The sequence below is a fragment of the Leptodactylus fuscus genome, chromosome 8 (genome assembly GCF_031893055.1).
Source record: "Leptodactylus fuscus isolate aLepFus1 chromosome 8, aLepFus1.hap2, whole genome shotgun sequence".
NCBI classification, from domain to species: domain Eukaryota; kingdom Metazoa; phylum Chordata; class Amphibia; order Anura; family Leptodactylidae; genus Leptodactylus; species Leptodactylus fuscus.
The window spans coordinates 95,784,092-95,802,493 of record NC_134272.1 but is presented as its reverse complement, the minus strand read 5'-3'; the positions used below and the strand labels follow the sequence as shown (position 1 = coordinate 95,802,493).

The 18,402-nt window shown below is 51.9% G+C and overlaps 1 protein-coding gene across 1 annotated transcript in view; it reads right to left on the bottom strand.

Annotated features, from left to right (window-relative positions):
- PDIA5 (protein disulfide isomerase family A member 5) overlaps positions 1–17,676 on the bottom strand; it is a 35,127-nt gene extending 17,451 nt beyond the window's left edge. The window contains exons 1-5 of the mRNA XM_075284717.1: positions 17,594–17,676; positions 1,250–1,376; positions 877–964; positions 234–317; positions 72–117 (exon numbers count right to left, since the gene is read on the bottom strand). Coding sequence (XP_075140818.1) covers positions 72–117; positions 234–317; positions 877–964; positions 1,250–1,376; positions 17,594–17,650 — 402 coding nt within the window. The 5' untranslated portion in view covers positions 17,651–17,676. The remainder of the gene's footprint in view (positions 1–71; positions 118–233; positions 318–876; positions 965–1,249; positions 1,377–17,593) is intronic.
- Positions 17,677–18,402: the final 726 nt, after the last annotated feature.

Sequence of the window (18,402 nt, the reverse complement as noted above, 5' to 3'; positions counted from 1 at the left end):
GAGCCTGGGAAAGCTGGATGACAGCAACCCATAAGAATACACAGGACCAGACTGAGGGACAGGACACTGACCTTGTAGGTGAGCGGTCTGTTGTACTCCGTGTGGAACGTTCCATCCCTGTAAGAGAGGTGAATGTAAGTTCTAGCGGCTCAGGCCGTCCACCATGCTTTATACTGCACAGCCCAGTACTGGCTTAGCATTAACCATTAGCCTAAGGATTGCTATTCACTGACTTGTAGTGCAGCAGCTCCACGCCTCCCGATTTGGTGCTCGGATCCACTTTCATCTTCTTACACAGTTTCCTGCTCTCAGAGTCCCTAGAAAGAGTGGAAAGTAAAAGGTAAAACTCCGTCCTCGAGACAAAACACATCAACTTCAGAGACTCCAGTCACACCCAGAGCTGCAATCCGGTTTTCTTCATTAAATCTCCATAACCTTTTGCCTCCAGTTACATCCAGAGCTCCATCCACAGTTGCGCTGTCCTCTTAGCTCCCGGGTCGCAGGATCATGCAGTTGCACAACCTGTATGGTCTTTCTGTTGCCTTGCATTGTAAGAGATGTAGCTGTATAGGTGTATGTGCAGACTGAGGAACACAGCCAAGTAAGCTGAAAACTAACCAGCAGGACTGAGGATGTAGCTTTGGATGTGACCAGAGTATAAGACACAATGCAATAACTTCAGATGCAGCAGCAAGAAACGCTGCAGATAATCCATAAGAATAAATATGTCCCTGTACGGACGTCCCGCCATGGAAGGAAGGGGCGCGGGTCCCTAATGCAGATGGAGGTGCCTGCATGCTGGGAGCTGTAGTTCCAGAATAGGTAGGATGAGCTGTGCACGGACCCACAACCAAATCAGAACTGCTGACATCATACCCGCAGTCAATCCAGGATATCGTCGCTCTGCCCCGCACATCCTGCGCCACATCCGACAGCAGCTTCAGCTGACGCTCCGCACCTTGGGCTAAAAAACAAGGACCGTCAGCAAAGAACATTATAACAAAGTATATTGATAAGGAATAACAGACACCACTAGGGGGAGCTCTCACATACAGACAGAGCCTGCTCCTGAGCGCCCCTAGTGGCAGATGCAGAAGACACAAGGATATCAGGTAAATGCAGAAAATTCAGCATCAGATCAGACCATTGTAGAAAGACACAACAGAACATTGGATTTATTCGGATAAACAGAAAAACTATGTACCCCCCCCCCCCCCCCAACACCTGTGAGATTAGCAGGGGACCTCACCTGACTTGGAGTACAGAACCAGCACGTTATTGCGGGTGCGCAGCAGCTTCTTGAAGTCCTTGTGGTCACTGATTTTTTCAATAAGGGGAGAGATTTTTAGTGCCAGAAGGATGGACGGGAAGACGACCTGTAAGAAGAGCAGAAAATCAGGGGACGCCATAAACAAGACCATAAATGTTACGGCACCAGGTTCTCCAAGAATCATTGACCAACATCAGCCCCGGGGTCCATCCCCTGCTAATATACAAATCACCTTGGTGGGAGAGTCAGACTCCACAATGTGATACTCAGGATCTAACCCCAGGAGCAAAACCCCTTTAAGAGGACATCAGACTGAACCTCCAGCTCTATTCAAGGTTACAGAAAGCAAATCTTCAGGCAAAGAGGAGAAGTTGTGTAATAAAGCAGAGAGAAAGCTTTCTGCACTAGCAGACTCCTCTCCTCCCTCCGCCGGGTCCTCTCCGCTCCCTTCTCTCAGCATTCGGCCTCCTGCAATGGCCACACACTGTCAAAGTAAATCACAGGACGGACAGGTCACCGCTATGGCAAACACAAGTTTATAACCCGCTGCAGAGAGATGCTGCAGGCTCTAGTGAGTGTTGTATCTCACCCCAGAGCTGGATTCACTGCTGTGTATATTAGGGATCCTGCTCCCCCATCTCTGTCGCTCTGCTGCACATGGTAGTCTCCTCTTATCCCCTCTCCATAGACTTCTATCAGATGCTGAAAATCTGTCTTAGCTCTGCCTGTCTGAAGATGGATTTTATTGGGGAATTGTGGGTAATGTTACATTACAGGGTTGTCGGTGATAAGGGATGGATAAGAAGATTATCTACTCGTGTAAATGGGTCAAGTCTGTGAGATCCCGAGAAGATTCAGAAGCTCAGCCCCTACAGCTTCAATAAGAGGAGTAGTAGAGCCGACAGCGGTAGTGGCGTAGTCACAGTCATGTAATAGAGCCGGATATCAGGAGGGAATTCCTGGGTGTTGTCTGACAAGAAGCAAAGTGCACCGCGTGCAGGAAAGTGCACCGCGTGCAGGAAAGTGCACGGCATGCAGGAAAGTGCACGGCATGCAGGAAAGTGCACGGCATGCAGGAAAGTGCACGGCATGCAGGAAAGTGCACGGCATGCAGGAAAGTGCACGGCATGCAGGAAAGTGCACGGCATGCAGGAAAGTGCACGGCATGCAGGAAAGTGCACGGCATGCAGGAAAGTGCACGGCATGCAGGAAAGTGCACGGCATGCAGGAAAGTGCACGGCATGCAGGAAAGTGCACGGCATGCAGGAAAGTGCACGGCATGCAGGAAAGTGCACGGCATGCAGGAAAGTGCACGGCATGCAGGAAAGTGCACGGCATGCAGGAAAGTGCACGGCATGCAGGAAAGTGCACGGCATGCAGGAAAGTGCACGGCATGCAGGAAAGTGCACGGCATGCAGGAAAGTGCACGGCATGCAGGAAAGTGCACGGCATGCAGGAAAGTGCAGGGCATGCAGGAAAGTGCAGGGCATGCAGGAAAGTGCAGGGCATGCAGGAAAGTGCAGGGCATGCAGGAAAGTGCACGGCATGCAGGAAAGTGCACGGCATGCAGGAAAGTGCACGGCATGCAGGAAAGTGCACGGCATGCAGGAAAGTGCACGGCATGCAGGAAAGTGCACGGCATGCAGGAAAGTGCACGGCATGCAGGAAAGTGCACGGCATGCAGGAAAGTGCACGGCATGCAGGAAAGTGCACGGCATGCAGGAAAGTGCACGGCATGCAGGAAAGTGCACGGCATGCAGGAAAGGGCACGGCATGCAGGAAAGGGCACGGCATGCAGGAAAGGGCACGGCATGCAGGAAAGTGCACGGCATGCAGGAAAGTGCACCGCATGCAGGAAAGTGCACCGCATGCAGGAAAGTACACAGCATGTAGGAAAGTGCACAGCGAGCAGGAAAGTGCACAGCATGTAGGAAAGTGCACAGCGAGCAGGAACGTGCACAGCATGTAGGAAAGTGCACCGCATGCAGGAAAGTACACGGCATGCAGGAAAGTACACGGCATGCAGGAAAGTGCAGAGCATGCAGGAAAGTGCACGGCATGCAGGAAAGTGCACGGCATGCAGGAAAGTGCACAGCATGCAGGAAAGTGCAGAGCATGCAGGAAAGTGCAGAGCATGCAGGAAAGTGCAGAGCATGCAGGAAAGTGCAGAGCATGCAGGAAAGTGCAGAGCATGCAGGAAAGTGCACGGCATGCAGGAGTCTTGCCATTTAACCCTAGAGGTGCCAACACTTAGAAAGAGCAAATCGGGGGCTGACAACATGCAAAGCCGACGCTGCCTTAAGGGGCCGGGAATAATAAAACTCCGGCCACTTTCTAATAGACTTTGTGCTTCAGTTCTCACCATTTTCCTGATCTCTGCTTGCTGTCAGGGAATTGAACCATTTACTGTCTACATCCTAAAGCCGACAACCTAATACCTGTGACATGTTACAATGTGCACACTGATACACTGTAACAACTCTCCAGCTGTGTGACCACATAGAATGCTTCCATGTGAACGTAGTAGAACTTCTCATGACTCCACGCTTTATATCCAAGAGACTGGACAGGACGGCGCCCCCTATATTCACAAGCGTTTATTAGACCTTTTTAAAGGGATTAGCACTGGATTGCAGGCTCATACTAGTCGTCACTCCATGTCTCCTGTATAGTACAGGCATGTGGTACCAGCCGGGTGACACGAGAGCTGACAATCTAACCATATCCACCCTGGTCGCTGCAGGCGTTTGGCAGCGCACACAGGCAGCCGCCCACTATCGGCACGTAACATGCGTAGCCGCCATAGACACACAGCCAGAGGGCATAGTCCCGGATCTTACTGACCCGCTAAGCTCTCATCCTGATAGACAAGTTTCTCGCTGCCGCTGTTCTTGTTCCAGGTGGAATCCAAAATCAATATTTGTTCTCCGAACAGTTTGCTCAGCGAGATGAGATTATTTCATGTCACAGGCCAGAATCAGATTGTCCAGGATCACACCAGCAGCCGCCCAGCTCAATGTCTCTAGATTGCCAGCTCTTGTGGACAGGACTACCTATGTGATCTATGGATACAGTGTATAGGCCTGCAGCTGCCCAGTGCCAAGCCCCTAGATTGCCAGCTCTTGTGGACAGGACTACCTATGTGACCTATGGATACAGTGTATAGGCCTGCAGCTACCCAGTGCCAATCCCCTAGATTGCCAGCTCTTGTGGACAGCACACTCTACATTATACATCCTTATACAATGTATCAGACCAGGTCAGAGGACGACAGATCGAGTGTGCCAGGCACAGGTCAGAGGGATCGAGTGTGCCAGGCACAGGTCAGAGGGATCGAGTGTGCCAGGCACAGGTCAGAGGGATCGAGTGTGCCAGGCACAGGTCAGACGGATCGCGTGTGCCAGGCACAGGTCAGATGGATCGCGTGTGCCAGGCACAGGCCAGACGGATCAAGTGTGCCAGGCACAGGTCAGACAGATCGAGTGTGCCAGGCACAGGTCAGAGGGATCGAGTGTGCCAGGCACAGGTCAGACGGATCAAGTGTGCCAGGCACAGGTCAGACGGATCGAGTGTGCCAGGCACAGGTCAGAGGGATCGAGTGTGCCAGGCACAGGTCAGAGGGATCGAGTGTGCCAGGCACAGGTCAGAGGGATCGAGTGTGCCAGGCACAGGTCAGAGGGATCGAGTGTGCCAGGCACAGGTCAGAGGGATCGAGTGTGCCAGGCACAGGTCAGAGGGATCGAGTGTGCCAGGCACAGGTCAGACGGATCGAGTGTGCCAGGCACAGGTCAGACGGATCGAGTGTGCCAGGCACAGGTCAGACGGATCGAGTGTGCCAGGCACAGGTCAGACAGATCGAGTGTGCCAGGCACAGGTCAGACAGATCGAGTGTGCCAGGCACAGGTCAGACAGATCGAGTGTGCCAGGCACAGGTCAGAGGGATCGAGTGTGTCAGGCACAGGTCAGAGGGATCGAGTGTGCCAGGCACAGGTCAGAGGGATCGAGTATGCCAGGCACAGGTCAGAGGGATCGAGTGTGCCAGGCACAGGTCAGAGGGATCGAGTGTGCCAGGCACAGGTCAGAGGGATCGAGTGTGCCAGGCACAGGTCAGAGGGATCGAGTGTGCCAGGCACAGGTCAGAGGGATCGAGTGTGCCAGGCACAGGTCAGAGGGATCGAGTGTGCCAGGCACAGGTCAGAGGGATCGAGTGTGCCAGGCACAGGTCAGACGGATCAAGTGTGCCAGGCACAGGTCAGACAGATCGAGTGTGCCAGGCACAGGTCAGAGGGATCGAGTGTGCCAGGCACAGGTCAGAGGGATCGAGTGTGCCAGGCACAGGTCAGAGGGATCGAGTGTGCCAGGCACAGGTCAGACGGATCGAGTATGCCAGGCACAGGTCAGAGGGATCGAGTATGCCAGGCACAGGTCAGAGGGATCGAGTGTGCCAGGCACAGGTCAGAGGGATCGAGTGTGCCAGGCACAGGTCAGACGGATCGAGTGTGCCAGGCACAGGTCAGAGGGATCGAGTATGCCAGGCACAGGTCAGAGGGATCGAGTATGCCAGGCACAGGTCAGAGGGATCGAGTATGCCAGGCACAGGTCAGAGGGATCGAGTGTGCCAGGCACAGGTCCTCTCTTGATCTAGGGTGGGTATTGTCATCTGTCTGCGGCATCACCATCTACTCCAATAACCTGCGCCAGACTGTCCTGCCCTGGCTGCCATCCCACACTCCGGTAACCATCTGATATCGCATAACCAGACGAATGTCTGACATGACGGACAAAGACGCCTCAGTGTGGGCTAAAATCTGCAGATCCCATCTCCAACCTTCAAATGCCCGTTCATGGGACAAAATCTAAAGTATGCTTAACACCAGTTACATGATCTGTAATCCAGCGGGTATCGTGAGGGCGACTGGCAGCAAAAGCGGGCACCACTGCCAACTGTACCACCGTGACCCTAAAAGACTCCGCTGAAGAGCAAAACTAACCAAGAGGTGACATCTGAAGGCGCAACTGCCCCGGGCACCAGAGTCCGCTGCACCAGGCCGGACAGTCAGAGAATCTCTGTATAATACAAAGTCAGATTGGAGCAGAATCCTGAAGAGGTCTCACAGCTGATCATTTGTTACAGTTGTATCCAACGTAGACAATCCTCAGTGAGGCGACCGGACCGATACAGTGTATCAAACCATCAGGGCAGGAGAGGGGCGCAAGGTGAGGTAACCCAAAAATCTGTGCACATAAAATATAACGGCCATTGTGGTAATAGCGCAAGACATTACTAATGGAACTGCAGTCACCTGCAAACTGTGCCACGTCCTAAAAACCCCTGGTGCCACGTCCCGCACGCCCCTGCGCTACGTCCTGCACGCCCCTGCGCTACGTCCCCAGAGCTGCAAGCACAAAAATCCAGTCCCACCCAGAGCTGCAAACAAAATGTATGCAGAAGAATTATGTTGCAGATCTCGAGTGATAAAAGACAACATGTAACAGCATTCTGCCTGCAGCTCTGGATGTGACTAGAGAATAAGGCCTGCTGTAATAGCAGAAATAGGACTGCAGCTACAGATATTGCTGAGAAAAAGATAGGATATAAAACCTCAGAATAGTGACTGCAGCTCTGGATGTGACTAGAGGTAATAGCACTGACCCGTTAGGCCCGTAGCTCTGAATGTGACTGAAGAACAAGACATGATTTATGACCGCAGCTCTAGATGGGACCAGAGAACAAGACACGCCATAGTCTCAGATTAATGACTGCAGCTCTGGAGGTGATTGGAGAGTAAGACGTGTTATAGATCAGGACCATTATACATAGAGAACTTCTGGATGTGACGTGTGTGAAGACTGCAAACAACAGAAGGATCCTTTGGAGACATCTGAGAATTTCCTTAAACAATATCCGCAGGCCCAGAAACTTCCTGCCTGTGCCAGAGAGGAGCAGCGCCCTGTCATGCGGCCAGACTTGTGTCATACGTATTCCAGCTGCCTATTCCTTGCCTTGTGCAGGATCTCTGCTTGCTGACAGTGACTGCGAACATTCTCACTAACATTCGGGTTTCTATCTTTTGGGTGAGCCAAAAGATGGAAACCCTTTCTATGTAAAAAGCAGAAACCCGCAGACTCCACAGACTAGAATTTGGGGCGCCCCGTATCCACTGCCGATTTTCAGTGGAACTTGGGACAACGAGGCTGGAACGCTGGGGTGAACCCGACGGTACTTACCTCCACCCTGACCAATGTGGGGTACACTGTGCCCTAAACATTGTGAATGCCAGATTTCTCCATTGTCTCACATTTCGGCAATGCAGGGTCTTATTCTTACAGTCACATGACTGCGTTATCTGACTTGGGGATAAACGGTGAGGGCGGGGCCTGGTGAGCGGTCAGCGGTGCTGCTATACATACAGGGGTAATGTTTGGCTGTTTGCAACGCATTACAAATCATATATACCTGTTCAGACCAGCCCTCCCCCACCATGGTCCAGCCCCTGGAACTTATTCACACAAACAGGATTTCCTTGTTAGTCTTGAAAAAAACCTAGAAAATCAGCCCCAGTAAGAAAAGGAACAAGGCAGGGTCAGGGGGCAGCTGGGGGAGGGGGGGGGGTCAGGGTGCAAGAATAAGAGGTCCCTATGGAGTGCGGGAGACAGAGTGGAGCAGGGAAACTAAGAGATACGCACCAAGAATCTGCCATACCTGCTTCCACCTCATCTGTAGGAGCTTCTGCCCCCCGAGCGCTAACAGCGGATACCCCCAGACCAGGGATAGGCAACCTTCAGTACTCCAGCTGCTGTTATACTACAACTCCCAGCATGCATACTTGTCCTGCTGTTCTTGGAGCATGCTGGGAGTTGTAGTGCCGGAGGTTGCTGGTCCCTGCCATAGACTATAATGGGGTCCGCGGGGTGTCTGTCACAGTCCTCAGCACAGCCCCCCTCTCCGGGCCTAGGAGCCCATACACACAGCCCTGGTATCTGTGCCGTACCCAAGGGGCACAAGTTCTGGAGCGCTCCCTATTTCCATCTGCATTTGCGGCACAGACAAGTCGGATGATACACGGACATATTTTGGGGATTGCAGACAGTAAAGCCCCCACGGCCGTGCGGGTGCATGAACACCAAGTCAGTCTAAAAGTGACAAAGCAGGAGATTATCTGCCCCATTGTGTCCTACAACACGGAAAAGCCCAAATAATCTGCACATCATGGGGATGAGGGGTAACAGGGCACATCAGAGAGGCGTCGCTACAGGGGCAGGGTCACTCCATGGAGATGGTGAATGTCTGTATGGAGAGGGGTCTCCATATTAGGCCAGGGGTCACTATCCAGTTGGGGTACAGTCTGTATATAGGGGGGTCTCTGTATATTAGGTATGGGGTCTCTAAGGTCACTCTATAGAGTTGGGCACAGTCTATATATAGGGGGGGTCTCTGTATATTAGGTCAGGGGTCTCCTCGGTCACTCTGTATAGTTGGGGTACAGTCTGTATATAGGGGGGTCTCTGTATATTAGGTCAGGGGTCTCCTCGGTCACTCTGTATAGTTGGGGTACAGTCTGTATATAGGGGGGGTCTCTGTATATTAGGTCAGGGGTCTCCTCGGTCACTCTGTATAGTTGGGGCACAGTCTATATATAGGGGGGGGTCTCTGTATATTAGGTCAGGGGTCTCCTCGGTCACTCTGTATAGTTGGGGTAAAGTCTGTATATAGGGGGGGGGGGGTCTCTGTATATTAGGTCAGGGGTCTCCTCGGTCACTCTGTATAGTTGGGGTACAGTCTGTATATAGGGGGGGTCTCTGTATATTAGGTCAGGAGTCTCTTAGGTCACTCTGTATAGTTGGGGCACAGTCTGTATATAGGGGGGGGGTCTCTGTATATTAGGTCAGGGGTCTCCTCGGTCACTCTGTATAGTTGGGGTACAGTCTGTATATAGGGGGGGGTCTCTGTATATTAGGTCAGGGGTCTCCTCGGTCACTCTGTATAGTTGGGGTACAGTCTGTATATAGGGGAGGTCTCTGTATATTAGGTCAGGGGTCTCCTCGGTCACTCTGTATAGTTGGGCACAGTCTGTATATGGGGGGGTCTCTGTATATTAGGTCAGGGGTCTCCTCGGTCACTCTGTATAGTTGGGGTACAGTCTGTATATGGGGGGTCTCTGTATATTAGGTCAGGGGTCTCCTCGGTCACTCTGTATAGTTGGGGTACAGTCTGTATATAGGGGGGGGTCTCTGTATATTAGGTCAGGGGTCTCCTCGGTCACTCTGTATAGTTGGGGTACAGTCTGTATATAGGGGGGGGTCTCTGTATATTAGGTCAGGGGTCTCCTCGGTCACTCTGTATAGTTGGGGTACAGTCTGTATAAGGTTAACGGACCACGAACTTTCCGGCCATACAGCAGTTCAAAGGGGGAAAATCCAGTAGATTCCTGGGGCACTTCCCGATATGCAAACAGGAGATGTGGTAGGTACCTTTCCCAGTCTGGATCAGTCTCAGTAAAGGCTTTTAACATGTTCTTTAGAGTACCATTAAAACGCTCACATAGTCCATTGGTCTGGGGGTGGTATGGGGTGGTCCGGATCGCCCGCACCCCGCAGGTACGCCATAGACACTGTACCAGTTCGGACATAAATTGGGTACCCTGGTCTGACAAGATCTCACTTGGGAATCCAACTCTGGTGAAGACAGTCACAAGGGCCTCGGCTACTTTGGTGGCAGAGATACAGGATAGTGCCACAGCTTCCGGGTATCGGGTGGCATAGTCGACTACTGTCAATATATATTGTTTCCCAGATTTACTAGGTCTAGCCAAAGGCCCGATGATATCAACAGCCACTCGTTGGAAGGGTTCATCGATGACGGGCAAAGGCTGTAAGGGGGCTCTTGGGTGGTCCCCTGGTCGGCCTCTACGCTGACATACATCACAAGTCCGACAGAACTGCGCAACAGCCTGAGAGATCCCAGGCCAATAAAACAAGTGAGTAAGCCTCCGTTCTGTGCGAGTTTTCCCTTGATGGCCAGCCATGGGAATGTCATGGGCAAGGTGCAGTAGGGAGGCCCGGTATCGCTGGGGCACAACAAGCTGTCTACAATAAGTCCAGGGTTTATCTGGAGAGCAAGCCTCTGTAACCCGGTAGAGGAGTCCATCTTCCTTAATAATCTTCTCACCACTTTCTCCTATCTGTCCAATCTCAGCCCGTGCTCGGAAACTATCCAATGTAGGGTCCGTCTCTACCTCCCTCCTAAACTGTGCCTTGTCCCAAATTGCAGGATTATTAGCCCCGAGGAAAGAGTCACTCACCAGTTGGGAAGTTGGGGCCGCTGGGCTGGAATCTGGCAGCAAATCCGGTCGATCCATGTTGGCTTCTCTCTGAGCTTGGCTTCGGGTCACTGCTCCCACAAAATGGCACTGTAGATTTCCAACATCGTTGCCTAACAGAACATCGGCCGGCAGCCCGCTCATCACACCAATTGTGCATCGTTTTGGTCCATAACCATAGTCAAGTTCCACGGTAGCTTTAGGAATACGTCTCCGAGTACCCTCTGCCAACTCGATAGAAATGCCAGGGCCCTCCTCTAGGGCCTCGGGTCGCACAACTCGGGGGTCCGCTACCGTTAGGAAAGCTCCCGAGTCCCGGAATCCAACAACTGTTCGGCCATCCAGTAGGACCTCCTGCAAGTGCTTCCGCTGAAGGTTTGCAGGATGTGTGGCAGAAGGCTGAATCCCATAGACCCCTGGAGGTGGAACAGATGGGTCATTCATGGAGTCATCTGGACATGGGGCCAAACTTTCTGTCCTAGGGGTGGTTCCCAGGTAGTGAATAGGCCGAGATGCCACGGTGGCCCGTGCCCCCATGTTAACAGGGCAACTAGCTTGCAAATGTCCAGGCCGCCCGCAACCAAAACATCTGCGCTCTAGCATTCTTCCAGTAGGTCGTTGTCTAGGGACAGGGTTGTTCATAGCTGGAGGCCGATGGGCTGGGGCAAGGGTAGAGGGGAAATTGTAATCCTGAGGCCGGGCACGAAAGGTGGGTGGCTGGCTGAAGGGTGTCTGGCGGACTGTGGTAGTTTTCCGCTCCTCTGCAAACAACCTCTTCCACTGCGGCTTGATGGTCAGGCCCTCATCTGCAAGAGAAGCAGCTTGCTCAACTGTGGCTGGGTTCCGTTCCAGCACCCACTCACGGATCTCAGCGGGGCACTGGGAAAAGAACTGTTCCTTAAGTATGACTTGGAGGATCTTATCGACTGTGACAGCCTCCTCTCCTTCTAGCCAGCGCTTGCATGCTTGCTTCAACTTGTGGGCGAACATGTGGAAGGAGCTTCCCCCATTGTAAGACAAAGAGCGGAACTGAACTCGGTAGGACTCTGGAGTGACTGCATAATACTTCTGCACCGCTCTTTTAATGGCCTCATAGTCCCGCTGATCACTAGGGTCCATGGCTCTGAGAGCTTCCGCAGCCCCATCTCGTAGGTGCCCCACCAGATACCGGACCCAATCCTTCTCTGGGACTTCCATCAGGTGGCACTGGTGTTCGAAGTCCTGAAAATATCCATCAACATCCCCAGCCGCTTCATCAAAGGTCTTGAAGTGTTTATGGGAGACATATGGTGGTTCTCTCACTGTTGGGCTGGGGGTCGACGTTTGATTATAATTCCGCGCAGTTATCTCAGCCATTCGCATTTCATGCGCCATTCTTTCCTTTTCATGCGCCATTCTCTGTTCCTCCTTCTCCGTTTCCTGAGCCCTCTGTAACGCTCTACTCCTTTGCTCTGCAGTTGCTCCTAGCCCCAGCACTGCCAATTCCTCCTCATACAAAACAACCCATCTGCTCTTTTGGGTCTGTACCTGCCACTCCCGTATCTCTACTGTCTCCTGGGGGCAGCCCTCCTCATCGTCGCTTTGCAGGGTCATCTCCTCCAGTGCCTCGATCAGTTGCTCTTTCGTTCTTCCCTGGTAACTCAGGTTTAGTTCCCGGGCCCTTACTTGTAGACTTGCCATAGTCCAGTTCCTGTATTCTGAGGTTGTGGCTCCATTAATCGCTGAGCTGCTGTAGTCCATCTCGCTGTCCGCTGTTGATCCCACCGCTGCCAACCAGTTGTCACGGAACAAAGGTATACGTCTTCCTCCGGATGGTCTTTTGAATCAACACGGACGCAAGAGGTCGGGAGACAACAGCAATTTATTGTAATCCACAAAGTTAGTAGCCGGTGGCGGTCACATCAACCGTAATAACAATAAGTCCACAGAAGTCACAATCCAATGATAACTTTGGTTCCTTGGTCCTGTAACTAAGTCCTGGCTCTCTGCAGAGCTGTGCACAGGCCGGCTAACACATACTAACTGCTAGCTACATCTATATACTAAACTGTTACTTCCTATATCTGTGGGTGGGAAGGGCTGAGTCACAGATCCTTCCCCCCTCACCTATACCAAGGAGAGCAGACTCCCTGTCTACTATGGACAATGCACCATCCAACATCTTCTTGGAGACACTGATCAGATTATCTCCACCCATTGTCCTCACTGGTCCTCACTAGTTAGAGGTATTTGCATACAATGTGCTAACACACTAGACCCTAATCAGCCAACTACACACTGATGTTTACAACAGGTTAGAGAATACATTCCACATGAAATATATATTACACATGGCCTATAGTATAGACTCTAACCATCCCGTGACAGGGGGGGTCTCTGTATATTAGGTCAGGGGTCTCCTCGGTCACGCTGTATAGTTGGGGTACAGTCTGTATATAGGGGGGTCTCTGTATATTAGGTCAGGGGTCTCCTCGGTCACTCTGTATAGTTGGGGTACAGTCTGTATATGGGGGGGGTCTCTGTATATTAGGTCAGGGGTCTCCTCGGTCACTCTGTATAGTTGGGGTACAGTCTGTATATAGGGGGGGGGGGTCTCTGTATATTAGGTCAGGGGTCTCCTCGGTCACTCTGTATAGTTGGGGTACAGTCTGTATATAGGGGGGGGGGGTCTCTGTATATTAGGTCAGGGGTCTCCTCGGTCACTCTGTATAGTTGGGGTACAGTCTGTATATAGGGGGGGGGTCTCTGTATATTAGGTCAGGGGTCTCCTCGGTCACTCTGTATAGTTGGGGCACAGTCTGTATATAGGGGGGGTCTCTGTATATTAGGTCAGGAGTCTCTTAGGTCACTCTGTATAGTTGGGGCACAGTCTGTATATAGGGGGGGGTCTCTGTATATTAGGTCAGGAGTCTCTTAGGTCACTCTGTATAGTTGGGGTACAGTCTGTATATAGGGGGGGGGTCTCTGTATATTAGGTCAGGGGTCTCCTCGGTCACTCTGTATAGTTGGGGCACAGTCTGTATATAGGGGGGGGTCTCTGTATATTAGGTCAGGGGTCTCCTCGGTCACTCTGTATAGTTGGGGCACAGTCTGTATATAGGGGGGGTCTCTGTATATTAGGTCAGGAGTCTCTTAGGTCACTCTGTATAGTTGGGGCACAGTCTGTATATAGGGGGGGGTCTCTGTATATTAGGTCAGGGGTCTCCTCGGTCACTCTGTATAGTTGGGGCACAGTCTGTATATAGGGGGGGGTCTCTGTATATTAGGTCAGGGGTCTCCTCGGTCACTCTGTATAGTTGGGGTACAGTCTGTATATAGGGGGGGTCTCTGTATATTAGGTCAGGGGTCTCCTCGGTCACTCTGTATAGTTGGGGTACAGTCTGTATATAGGGGGGGGGGTCTCTGTATATTAGGTCAGGGGTCTCCTCGGTCACTCTGTATAGTTGGGGTACAGTCTGTATATAGGGGGGTCTCTGTATATTAGGTCAGGGGTCTCCTCGGTCACTCTGTATAGTTGGGGTACAGTCTGTATATAGGGGGGGTCTCTGTATATTAGGTCAGGGGTCTCCTCGGTCACTCTGTATAGTTGGGGCACAGTCTATATATAGGGGGGGTCTCTGTATATTAGGTCAGGGGTCTCCTCTGTCACTCTGTATAGTTGGGGTAAAGTCTGTATATAGGGGGGGGGGTCTCTGTATATTAGGTCAGGGGTCTCCTCGGTCACTCTGTATAGTTGGGGTACAGTCTGTATATAGGGGGGGTCTCTGTATATTAGGTCAGGGGTCTCCTCGGTCACTCTGTATAGTTGGGCACAGTCTGTATATGGGGGGGTCTCTGTATATTAGGTCAGGGGTCTCCTCGGTCACTCTGTATAGTTGGGGTACAGTCTGTATATGGGGGGTCTCTGTATATTAGGTCAGGGGTCTCCTCGGTCACTCTGTATAGTTGGGGTACAGTCTGTATATAGGGGGGGGGGGGTCTCTGTATATTAGGTCAGGGGTCTCCTCGGTCACTCTGTATAGTTGGGGTACAGTCTGTATATAGGGGGAGGTCTCTGTATATTAGGTCAGGGGTCTCCTCGGTCACTCTGTATAGTTGGGCACAGTCTGTATATGGGGGGGTCTCTGTATATTAGGTCAGGGGTCTCCTCGGTCACTCTGTATAGTTGGGGTACAGTCTGTATATGGGGGGTCTCTGTATATTAGGTCAGGGGTCTCCTCGGTCACTCTGTATAGTTGGGGTACAGTCTGTATATAGGGGGGGGGTCTCTGTATATTAGGTCAGGGGTCTCCTCGGTCACTCTGTATAGTTGGGGTACAGTCTGTATATAGGGGGGGGGTCTCTGTATATTAGGTCAGGGGTCTCCTCGGTCACTCTGTATAGTTGGGGTACAGTCTGTATATAGGGGGGGTCTCTGTATATTAGGTCAGGGGTCTCCTCGGTCACGCTGTATAGTTGGGGTACAGTCTGTATATAGGGGGGTCTCTGTATATTAGGTCAGGGGTCTCCTCGGTCACTCTGTATAGTTGGGGTACAGTCTGTATATGGGGGGGTCTCTGTATATTAGGTCAGGGGTCTCCTCGGTCACTCTGTATAGTTGGGGTACAGTCTGTATATAGGGGGGGGGGTCTCTGTATATTAGGTCAGGGGTCTCCTCGGTCACTCTGTATAGTTGGGGTACAGTCTGTATATAGGGGGGGGGGGTCTCTGTATATTAGGTCAGGGGTCTCCTCGGTCACTCTGTATAGTTGGGGTACAGTCTGTATATAGGGGGGGGGTCTCTGTATATTAGGTCAGGGGTCTCCTCGGTCACTCTGTATAGTTGGGGCACAGTCTGTATATAGGGGGGGTCTCTGTATATTAGGTCAGGAGTCTCTTAGGTCACTCTGTATAGTTGGGGCACAGTCTGTATATAGGGGGGGGGTCTCTGTATATTAGGTCAGGGGTCTCCTCGGTCACTCTGTATAGTTGGGGCACAGTCTGTATATAGGGGGGGGTCTCTGTATATTAGGTCAGGGGTCTCCTCGGTCACTCTGTATAGTTGGGGCACAGTCTGTATATAGGGGGGGTCTCTGTATATTAGGTCAGGAGTCTCTTAGGTCACTCTGTATAGTTGGGGCACAGTCTGTATATAGGGGGGGGGGTCTCTGTATATTAGGTCAGGGGTCTCCTCGGTCACTCTGTATAGTTGGGGCACAGTCTGTATATAGGGGGGGGTCTCTGTATATTAGGTCAGGGGTCTCCTCGGTCACTCTGTATAGTTGGGGTACAGTCTGTATATAGGGGGGGTCTCTGTATATTAGGTCAGGGGTCTCCTCGGTCACTCTGTATAGTTGGGGTACAGTCTGTATATAGGGGGGGGGGGTCTCTGTATATTAGGTCAGGGGTCTCCTCGGTCACTCTGTATAGTTGGGGTACAGTCTGTATATAGGGGGGTCTCTGTATATTAGGTCAGGGGTCTCCTCGGTCACTCTGTATAGTTGGGGTACAGTCTGTATATAGGGGGGGTCTCTGTATATTAGGTCAGGGGTCTCCTCGGTCACTCTGTATAGTTGGGGCACAGTCTATATATAGGGGGGGGTCTCTGTATATTAGGTCAGGGGTCTCCTCTGTCACTCTGTATAGTTGGGGTAAAGTCTGTATATAGGGGGGTCTCTGTATATTAGGTCAGGGGTCTCCTCGGTCACTCTGTATAGTTGGGGTACAGTCTGTATATAGGGGGGGTCTCTGTATATTAGGTCAGGGGTCTCCTCGGTCACTCTGTATAGTTGGGGTACAGTCTGTATATAGGGGGGGGTCTCTGTATATTAGGTCAGGGGTCTCCTCGGTCACTCTGTATAGTTGGGTACAGTCTGTATATAGGGGGGGGGTCTCTGTATATTAGGTCAGGGGTCTCCTCGGTCACTCTGTATAGTTGGGGTACAGTCTGTATATAGGGGGGGGTCTCTGTATATTAGGTCAGGGGTCTCCTCGGTCACTCTGTATAGTTGGGGTACAGTCTGTATATAGGGGGGGGGTCTCTGTATATTAGGTCAGGGGTCTCCTCGGTCACTCTGTATAGTTGGGGTACAGTCTGTATATAGGGGGTCTCTGTATATTAGGTCAGGGGTCTCCTCGGTCACTCTGTATAGTTGGGTACAGTCTGTATATAGGGGGGGGGGGTCTCTGTATATTAGGTCAGGGGTCTCCTCGGTCACTCTGTATAGTTGGGGTACAGTCTGTATATAGGGGGGGTCTCTGTATATTAGGTCAGGGGTCTCCTCGGTCACTCTGTATAGTTGGGGTACAGTCTGTATATGGGGGGGGGGTCTCTGTATATTAGGTCAGGGGTCTCCTCGGTCACTCTGTATAGTTGGGGTACAGTCTGTATATAGGGGGGGGGGTCTCTGTATATTAGGTCAGGGGTCTCCTCGGTCACTCTGTATAGTTGGGGTACAGTCTGTATATAGGGGGGGTCTCTGTATATTAGGTCAGGGGTCTCCTCGGTCACTCTGTATAGTTGGGGTACAGTCTGTATATGGGGGGGGGGGTCTCTGTATATTAGGTCAGGGGTCTCCTCGGTCACTCTGTATAGTTGGGGTACAGTCTGTATATAGGGGGGGGGGTCTCTGTATATTAGGTCAGGGGTCTCCTCGGTCACTCTGTATAGTTGGGGCACAGTCTGTATATAGGGGGGGGGTCTCTGTATATTAGGTCAGGGGTCTCCTCGGTCACTCTGTATAGTTGGGGCACAGTCTGTATATAGGGGGGGGGGGGGTCTCTGTATATTAGGTCAGGGGTCTCCTCGGTCACTCTGTATAGTTGGGGTACAGTCTGTATATAGGGGGGGGGGTCTCTGTATATTAGGTCAGGGGTCTCCTCGGTCACTCCATAGAGTTGGGCACAGTCTGACTACAATATAACCCGTGTACAGAACTTTTGGGGCCCCTCAGCCAGGAGTCCACTCCGGCCCCTCCCTCCGCCCCCCGCAGTGTGTGTGGCCCCCGGGGCCCCCGTCACTCACCAGGACATGGAGCAGCAGCATTCTCTTCCTCCCCCAGCAGAGCCCGGCAGGAGCCATCACACGGCTGCCACGTCTGGCCGCGCAGGCGCACACAGCAGGAGCGGGGCATGCCGGGAAATGTAGTTTATGAGTCTGCTGGATTCTCCCGCGGACAGGTGAGGAGATTCCTATGTGTGAAGTACTACAACTCCCAGCCTGCTCTCCCGGCACCACGACATGCAGGAGGACAGGGGATGGGGTATTACCTGGCACTGAGGCCTCTGGGACTTGTAGTTCCACTATTGTCACTATTCTGAGGTATTTGGGTTTAGATGTGACCTGGTCCTTATCCGCGACCGCCACGTAGGACACGACGACCATAACCATGGAGCTCGAGTGCGACAAATGTCTGTGAGGTAATTGTACGATCGGAGGTAAAGAAAATAAGTGGTGAAACTGCGAAACCGTCTGAAGACCGCCATGTTCACGGACCGCGGCGGCAAACACTGATCTGACAACACGTGGTTCCCGCCAAAGCGAAAATGATAGGAAATAATCGCCAAATCTCTGCGATTCCGAAATCTCTGAGAGATTGTAGTGATAATGGTGGAAAAAGCGAGAATTGGGCGAAAAGATCATAAATATTCAATTATCTGATTATCACGTGATAATGGGAGGAGCTAATAGTATAATACCGCAGGGGCGGAGTCACTGGGAGGAGCTAATAGTATAATACTGCAGGGGCGGAGTCACTGGGAGGAGCTAATAGTATAATACTGCAGGGGCGGAGTCACTGATTATTACGTAATAATGGAAAGAGCTCATACTAT